This window comes from Mauremys reevesii, linkage group 1 (genome assembly GCF_016161935.1).
Source record: "Mauremys reevesii isolate NIE-2019 linkage group 1, ASM1616193v1, whole genome shotgun sequence".
Classification (NCBI taxonomy): domain Eukaryota; kingdom Metazoa; phylum Chordata; order Testudines; family Geoemydidae; genus Mauremys; species Mauremys reevesii.
In genome coordinates this window covers 103345-112429 of record NC_052623.1, presented here as the reverse complement: position 1 = coordinate 112429, position 9085 = coordinate 103345, and the positions used below count along the sequence as shown (strand labels likewise).

The 9085-nt window shown below is 49.7% G+C and overlaps 1 protein-coding gene across 4 annotated transcripts in view; it reads left to right on the top strand.

Moving 5' to 3' along the window:
* Positions 1-522: 522 nt before the first annotated feature.
* The window catches only part of LCMT2 (leucine carboxyl methyltransferase 2), a 90758-nt gene continuing 82195 nt past the window's right edge, over positions 523-9085 (top strand). Inside the window, exons 1-4 of one of the 4 annotated variants that reach the window (XM_039520346.1) lie at positions 523-697; positions 5911-6035; positions 8132-8213; positions 8586-8715. In XM_039520346.1, coding sequence (XP_039376280.1) covers positions 548-697; positions 5911-6035; positions 8132-8213; positions 8586-8715 — 487 coding nt within the window. In that variant the 5' untranslated portion in view covers positions 523-547. Of the gene's footprint in view, positions 698-5910; positions 6036-8131; positions 8214-8585; positions 8767-9085 lie in introns of all 4 variants that reach the window. The other 3 variants (XM_039520345.1, XM_039520347.1, XM_039520348.1) reach the window with 3 other exon arrangements.

Here is a 9085-nt window from a genome sequence, read left to right as displayed (position 1 = left end):
CATTGGCCACTGTCGGTAGACAGGACACTAGGGGGGAACTGCACTGTGATCTCCCAGCTCTGTGCTGCCAGTGGCCTGTGCGCCCCAATGCGATGCTGCAGCCTCTACATTTATTTGACAAATAAAACTTGCAGAATTTTGCAAAGTTTCACATTATTGTGCACAGAACATTTATTTTCTTGACACATTTAGCGCTGGGGAGTAAAAGTTAAGAGCCTCCCCCCTGCCCATTCTCCCCTCAGCGCTGGCCGAGGGCGCTGATGCAGCAGCGAGCGCGGCACAGGAGCCCGGTTTGGGCGCGGGACCAGACCACCGCGGGACACAGCTAACACGATGGGCGGGGGAGAACCCCGATTTCCCCGCCCCCTCAGCCCCTTTCATCAATCAGCCTTTAGCCCCGCCCTTTCCTCCATCTGTGACCATAGAGACTGACCAATAGCCTCATCTTGTGACGGACGGCCCCGGCCTGGCCTCTCTATCCGCCCCGGAGGCTGAGCTCTATCACCCTGGGCGGGTCTCTCCTGGGCGCCGCCGGAAGACGCTCTCTATGGTCTCAGGAAGGCCACTCCGTACAGCGGGAGGTTTCTCACTGCCCAGACTCGTGTCCGGGCCGGCGCTCGAGGGAGGGCGCCGGTTGCTCGGCAGCGGTAGGATGGGCCGGCGCGGGAGGGGGCGGAGCGCGGCGCGGGACGAGGCGGTGAGTGAGCGCCGGGATCGCGCGGCCTGTGGGAGCCCCGCCCGGGGAGCGCAGCGGGGTTAGCGCTGGCTTGGCCCGGCCCGGCCGCGTCGTGCTGGGGGCGCTGCCGAGCCCGTTCGCCAGCCCGGGCCCCAGGGCGGGTCCGTGCAGCGGGCACATCCCCTCGCCGCCGGAGCTCGGGGAGCTCGAGCCTGGGCGTCTCCGCCTCGCTAGGGGGCGGCGGCGGCGCACAGCGGCAGATCCGCCTGGCTCGTAACTGCTGTTGTGCACTCGGGGCTCGGACCGTCCCACCCTTCAGGGGTGTCAGTGCAGCACTTCTCACAACACGTTTTTGGAGGCCTCAGAGTGAGGCCACCGGCTCTTGCTGGTGGCTGCTCTGACAATTTTTCCTAAAATTCATAATTAACTTTAGGAAAAACAAGTATGCATATATGTGTCCAAATAGTCTGCTTTATTTATGAAGGGTTTTTTTACAGACTCGATGATAAAAATAATGTACAATTGTGTCTATACTGGACCTAAAGAAAATAAATATACAAATAAGATATTGTGCACATTATTGTCTTTTGTTGTTTCTTTTGCTTTCTGGTTGCATTTTTAAAAAGGCTAGCTAGTAAGTTTCACAGCAGACATACTAACTAGCTGGGAGGCTGTGAAAAGTGATATTAACAAAAATATATAAATCTAAATTTTCACAGCAGGCTTACTCAGCCTTGCAACCCCCGGGGACAAATTAAACCCTGGATGGGGAAGTGAGCATGGAGACAGCGGGGGCCAGGGGTAATGGGAGGCCGGATGGGAGCCTGTCATGGCATTGGAGGCCAGGGGTGATGTGTGAGGGTGAGGCCAGGGCTGGAGCCAGCGCCTGTGTGGCCAGAGTCCCGCTGATGGTGGCCAGAGTCCCAGGGCTGGGAGAAACAGCGGGGGTCAGGGGCGATGAGTGTGTGTGGTGAGCTCAGGGCCAGAACCCGAAGCTCCACAACTGGAGCCTGCTGCCTGCCACCCTAGGGCTGAAGCCCAAAGCCCAAGGAAGGTAATGAACTCACTGGCTGCTTGCTTCTCTGGCATTTGTGGCTTCAGGCGGGGAGGTGGCCCTGAGAGAGGATCCACTGCTTTGCCCTGCCTCCCCAGTCATTGCCCAGGAGGCTGTGGGTGCAAGAAAATCTCCTGGTGGCCGCATTTGAAGAAGTGGGTATTCACCCACGAAAGCTCATGCTGTAAAACGTCTGTTAGTCTATAAGGTGCCACAGGATTCTTTGTTGCTTTTACAGATCCAGACTAACACGGCTACCCCTCTGATATTTGAGAAATGGTGAGCTAGGGTATAGCACCAATTGGGGAAAGCAGTATTTCAAATAATATTGAGGGTTAAGAACTCTGTCTCAGCTTGGAAGTAAACTGTTGCTCCAAAGAGAGTGAAATGTGCATGTGCAGCATGACTTATGTGGTGGAAAAATTAACCACACATTGTGTTTGGATCAAAACAGCCTGAGGCCCACTTTATTACAAGCATGCAGGGAGACACAGCCAGCCTAGCTGGTCTGTCTAACAAGGGAACTTCACATTTAGTCAAACACACTTTTCATTTGTAATATCCTTTTAAACAAAAAAACAGCTTCTTATTAGGAATACAAAAGCAACAAGCTTTCCTGTTTATTATCAGGTTATACTTTTGCTGTTAAGGCTTCTAGCGATTACATTTCATTTCACAAGACTGGCATTTTTCATTCTTTCTCTTCTCCTGCTCCTTATACACCGTTATTTTAATTAAAGTTATCTTGGTCAAAGCTTGGGCCTACTCAATTTGCCCTTATAATTACTTCTGGGGAAACTTTGCACCATTACTCGTGCAGAATTCATTTCCCTGGCAGATTTCTTTGCTTCTCCTCCTGGGCAGTGCAGGCACCTTGGTTTTGGTACCTGAAGCACCTGACATAGATGTAAATCACAGCAGGGCTGAGTGTGGGGTCACTTGCTATTGCAGTGCACTTGGAGCTGAGGAGGGTTGGAGCTGGGGATGCCTGGGCAGGTCCAACTGCTAGTCCTGGCTGTGGGAGGATAGGACTACTTCTTCCCTTGCATGGGCTGCTCCTGGGGCCAGGTCAGAGCTGCCGGCAGAAGTCTCCCCTGGTTGCAGGAAGCTCCATACACCCCCTTCTTCCTGACCTCATTGCTCCCCAGCCACTGTATGCATACCCCCACAGAGTCTCATTCCCCCTGCACCCATAACCCCCCAACAAGCCCCTGTGTATCCAGATCCTCCCCCACATGGGCCTCACACTAAGCCCCTCCACACTTGGATACTGCTGAGCTGAGCCTGCTTGCCCCACACCTGGATTGGAGGGCTATACATATATGGAGATATACCTATCTCATAGAGCTGGACAGGACTCTGAAAGGTCAAGTCCAGCCCCCTGCTTTCACTAGCAGGGCCAAGTACTGATTTTGCCCCAGATCCCTATGTGGCCTCCTCAAGGGTTGAACTCACAACCCTGGGTTTAGCAGGCCAGTGCTCAAACCACTGAGCTATCCCTCAGGCTGGGTGTGCTTGTGAGACTCTGTCCCTCTTGCTCACTCTTGTGATGCCCCTGGCACAGAGAGGCAGGGCCCTGAGGTCTTTGTTTCATTGATGGAGCCCGGGCTCTAGGACTCTGCAGAGTGGGAGGGTACCAGAGTTCCAGCTTTAGTCCAAGCCCAGAATTCTGCAGAGCAGCCTGAAACAGCCCTGCAGCCTGAGCCCTGTGAGCCCAAGTTGGCTGGCATGGGCCAGCTGCAGTTTTTCTTTGCTTTGTCACCATACCTTTAAAGTCTTCTGTGCCTGACATACATGGAAATATTAGTACACTACCCTGATATAATGCTGTCCTTGGTGTTAGTAGCTACCGATGTGTAGCTTTGCTCTTGTTCGATGATAACAGTCGACTGCGTGCGTGTTCCCTCTGTGTGCTGTCCCAGCTCTGCGCAGATAGCTGACACAGCAAACCCCGAGAGAACCCTCAAAGACCACAGACTCTAGTAAGGTACGAAGGAACCCGAGCCAGGTTTATTGTCAAACGAAGCACAGTAATAGTTTCCTATAGACTCTACAGGACATACTACGAATATGTGCCCCCTGGCAATGGACACAGCTCAGTCAGTGGTGGGACTTTCCACTGCCCCCTAGGCTGGACAAAGATACACACTTCAGGACCTACTTTTATACAGTTACAGGACAGATTACTCATCCCTCCTGACGTATTGACGTACAGCCTCTTGGCTCATTAGGGTGCTGTCTCCCCTTTGATCACGTTGTTCCAGACATACAGATCTATCCATCATGCTGTCCTGTCTTGAAGATGCACCTGCCTGTTCCTTGTTATGTCTATGGAGTGTCCTTGTATCAGGCTGTCCAGGTGCCATCTTGGCACAAGTTCCTCTTATTAGCCCTTATGTGTGAACACACCTGCTTCTAACAACCCTGTTCTCACCAATTTCTGTGAGTGAGGCCTGCCTCTGGCTCACAGCCCAGCTTTTGCTTAACAGTGCCTGGAAGTACTTTGGTTCAGGCTTTAGGCCTCAGACTAGGCCTCTGACACGAGTTTATTTCAGGGCCTCATCTTACTGCAGTCGGGAGCCAAAAAATCTTACCGTTTATAGGTGAAACCGCGTTATAGTGAAGTTGCTTTGATCCGCCAGAGCGCGCAGCCCTGCCCCCCTGGAGTGCTGCTTTACTGCATTGTATCCGAATTCATGTTATATCAGTTCACATTTTATCGGGGTAGAGGTGTATTGCCATCTATTCTGTGGAGCCATATAGATGTGCTAATATGCTTGTAAGGAATCTATTTGTCAAAAAAACATTTCCTGAATCCTTTGTTGTCTGTATTGTTACAGACATACTTGCTGACAGGTATTTTGAAATAAATTACCAACATAATTGAAAATGGCATGATTATATTGTGTTGTTTTGACAAAATTTGCAGAAATTTTAATTTTTTGGCCCAGAATTCCCTGAGGAGTAGTGACTGGGGCTCTGATGCAAGCTAGAGGGTTTACAAGAAGTCTGTTGTCACAGTAATTGGGTGGGCTCAAGGTTACATTCTGTGGTCATGAACTATACGCACATTCCGTGAATTCAGTTCCTAGGCAGTTTTTAGACCAGTGGCTCTCAACTTTTCCAGTTTACTGTACCCCTTCCCGGGGTCTGATTTGTCTTTCATACCCCCCAAGTTTCACCTCACTTAAAAACTGCTTGCTTACAAGATCGGGCATAACAATACAAAAATGTCACAGCACATTATTACCTAAAAATTGCTTAATTTCTCATTTTTTACCATATAATTATAAAATAAATCAATTGGAATATAAATATTGTAGTTACGTTTCAGTGTGTGGTATATAGAGCAGTATAAACAAGTCATTGTATGAAATTGTAGTTTGTACTGAGTTTGCTAGGGCTTTTTATGTAGCCTGTTGTAAAATTAGGCAACTATCTAGATGGAAGACCTCTGCGTACCCCTGGTTGAGAACCATTGGCCTGTGGCAACAGTCAGGAGGAAGCAGTGGGGATGAGGTGGGGCCTGTTGAGGCACTTTGTGCTGTCTGGGGTCCTGGGGTAGAGGCCTCTGCAGAGAGGAGGCTGGCTTCTCCTTAGCTGCTAAATCACAGTATAAATATTACATATTTCCTAGTGTAACTTCAGTGATGATGGGAGTGTTCTGCCATCATGGAGTGGGGCAAGAGTGGTATGTTCAGGATCCTGAACAAGGTCCTGACTCCTTTTCTAGTACAGCTTTGCAGTCTTTACAGAAGAAGAGAGGAACTCTCTCTGCCTCTGATGCCTGTGGCATAGGGTTACACTGCGGCACAAAGAGTTTATGCATCAGACTTGGACTGCATATTGGGCCACTGATGCTCTAGTCTCCTGACCTCACACAAGCTGTTGGTGAGTCCCCATGACTGGTATGGTGGGAGGGGAGAGTGCATCTATGGGTTCAGCAGAAGTGTGTAGTCTGTCAGTGCCCTAGTCCTGCTGCCGGGCAGCATGTTTCACTTGAACACTGAGGAAACTCACTGGGCTTGTGAGTCTCCAAGGGATGAATTAACTTGGTTTCTAAGGGAGGAAAGGGCTGCGCGGCCCTGTTTAGATCCAGCTATTTCCTTACGGCTACTCCTAGGTAGACATCAGCAGACAGAATGTGAGTAAGCAGTCCTTCTCCTTGTTCCTTGTTCAGATTCAGGGCACTAACGACAGCAGTATTGTCAGTAAAAGCTCCACCGCTGCTCTTGGCTACATCCATGATGGCTTCCTACAGTACTTCGTTACCAAGAGATGCAGACGAGCACCGCTGATTCATTGGTGAGGAACGGGCTTTGGTTTGTTTGGTTCTTGCTATCCTTTGGGAGGGGCTACTGTTACTTAGTGGGAGGGGGGATTGCTGTGATTGATTTTATTTTGTGGGTAGAGCTTCTATTTCTGTACGGTCAGTAAATCATCCTGGCCTTCAGTCTTGGTCATTCTTTTTCTTAATGGAAAGGCACTGTCGTCATTGAGCAGAAAGCTATGCTCAATGTTGAGGTAATTTTTCTGAGTGTTCTAAGATCCACGTGCACAGTGAGATTGTCCTAAATATTACTGTGCAATAACAGGGGCACAAGTATATTTTAGGGTACAGGTTTAGTGTCATTTGGTAATGGAGTTCTTGATTTATAGGCTCCCCCCAAAGATGGGTTTTAAAATTTTCAGATGGTGTAACAGGGTTCCACTCACTGCAGGTGCACCTCCTTATGGCTGGTTTTGGGAATTAGCCCTTGCGCCCATTTCACACCCCTTTCTGTTGCTTGTGCTGTGGCCTCTCTCTCCGGGACTCAGGGTGCTCCTTCTTCATGACTCATCCCCTTTGGCCAAGTCACTGTATAGTCCTCCAGTTCTGAGGTAACAAAGTCCCACCCGACAAGCTGTCCTTGTTCTGTTTCAGGCAATCTTCTGTTTCAACTCCAGTTTGTTTGCCACTTTTGCAGTGGCTGGTAGGGGAACCTGGGCACATCTGCTCCTGTGGTTCTAGCCCAGGGACCTAGCAACCTGGGTCTGCTAAGTCTCAGACCCGGTTGCTGTTTGCTGGGCTCTTCCCTGCTCCACCTGTTTATCTCTTTGCATATCTATGGGTTTACCTCTGGAGCTTCTGCCCCTCTCTGTGGCTACTTCACCTTCTTAACCACTTGTCAAATTCCCTAGTCCAGGGTGGGATCCAGGGCTTATCCTGTCTGTGGATTTACTCCTTGACCTTGGCCAACTCTCTTTCACTCTAGTGAGTGACTGCAGAAGTCATCCTGCCACCCCCTCCTTCTCTCACTTCCTGGCATTACACTCCTATCCCTGCTCCTTCCCTCAGCTGGGCTTCATCTGCCATTAAACCTTATCAGTGTCTGGTTCCCCTGCAGCATATAAGGTTAATTGGCCCTTTCTGGCACACACTACCATGCACAGGGCTCATGTGGTGTGGACACCCCATCACAGTTAAACTTTTTTTCCACAGGTCTAGGGAAGAAGGCTATTAACTTTCATAAAATCTATGTCACTGGATTGTCCCAGTTTAGAAATATTTCAAAACTTACTGCTCTATAAAACTTTAGCGCCACTGCTTACAGGTAGTTTTGTTAGTAGCTCTTTTGTGATTTACTCATGTGAATCCTTAGGGGAATAGACACTGCTCCTTAAATCAAAGGACGAAGAGTTCAAATCCTCCTCTAGGGAGATTTGTGTGATATGAATGTTAGTGCTCTCAGTCTGTCTTTTGCCTGGTGTAGAGTAGGGCTGTGGGTGGGGAGTCTCCTGTCAAAATGAAATGAAAGAGAGGAGAGAGAGGATGGCAATCCTGGTCAAGATGAGATCAGTCAGAAGAAGAAGAGAAGTTTTTTTTTTCCAGCATTAGGCACAATTGACTGGGTCTGTGCTGGGAGCTGGGAATACACATGTTTGGTGCAGGCCACAGGCATGTAATGCTGAGACTAGGAGATGGGGAGGAGAACACCAGTGGTAATGAATGGGCTATTTCACTTCAGAAGACATACTGGGCATACTTCCCCACTGCTCAGCTACCAGCTCTGCCCTCCCCTTGTCCTCAGCAGGCCTGGAGTGTCCTTATGAAGGAAGGACAGTGGTAGCTGCCAGGCTGTGAGAAGCACATTTACCAACTGGAGGCAGCAAAGGGGAAAGGAAGCAAGCTCCAGACTGCCTACTCCACTTCAGAGGCCAGAGTAGCAGGAATGGGCTATGCATGCTCTTCTGCAGCACAGGGGAATCACAGAGGTGTGAAGTAGAGGAGGCGGGAATGACACCTTTTGGGAAAGGAATGGGTTCTGAAGGTAAGGAGTGAGGTTCCCACCAGCTGGGGAGTGTAGTGTTTTTGAGTGAAAGGGGAAATCTGGATACAACAGTTGGATTTTATTTCCTAGGGGTTACTATGTCCGGGCCCGAGCTGTGGATCATTGTGTGCAAGAGTTTCTGCGACAGAGTCAAGGCCACCCCAGGAGACAGGTGAATTCTCTGGGGGAGGAGTGCAGGGGCTGAGCTCCCATTGTGGGTCTGGGAAGACCTCCTTGGTGTCTGTGATCTGCATTAGGGTGGCATATCCCCTGTGATCCCCTCCCGGGAAGGCACAGATGGGTATATGAGACTGGCACCATTAGTTGCCCACTTTAGTTCTTTGAGCCTGGGCAGAGGAGACAAAATCATTGGGAGGGGGGCACTGTCTGTGTACACGTTCCTACTACTGGGGCTTTGCCATGCCAGGCTAATGCCCCATGGATGTTGGCACCTACATACTTTGGTGCTTTGTGCCCTGCAAATACCCAGGCTGCTGCTGGAGTTAAATAACATTTCTCTCTCTTTTTCCTTTTCCCCCTGCAGATCCTTTCTTTTGGTGCTGGCTTTGACTCCCTGTATTTCCGCCTCAAGGCTGTGGGTCTTCTGAGTTGCATTGTGGTGTATGAAGTAGATTTCCCAACTGTAACAAGCCGAAAAGCTGCTCTTATCAAGGGTACAAAGGACCTGGCCATGGTTGTGGGAGGAGTTGGAAGGAGAGAATCAGGTATGACATTTCTGGCTGCAGCAGGCTAGCCAGAATGCAACTTACCTGTCCTCAGATGCAGAGTATATAGGTGGAGTGTGCACAAGGGATACTGAGAATACACTGATTGTAAGTTTCCTGGGCCTTTTGCAGACCATTCTTGACATTATCCCTCTGTGGCCTATTAGTGATGGGAGTCTGTGGCACGGGTTTTCCCAGTCTCCTGCCCAGTGTTCCCTCTAATTTTTCCCACGCATGTGTGGAATTAATTTTGTTATGTGCACCAGTATGGAGGTGATGTGTGACACATCACCTCCGTACTGGTGCACATAACAAAATT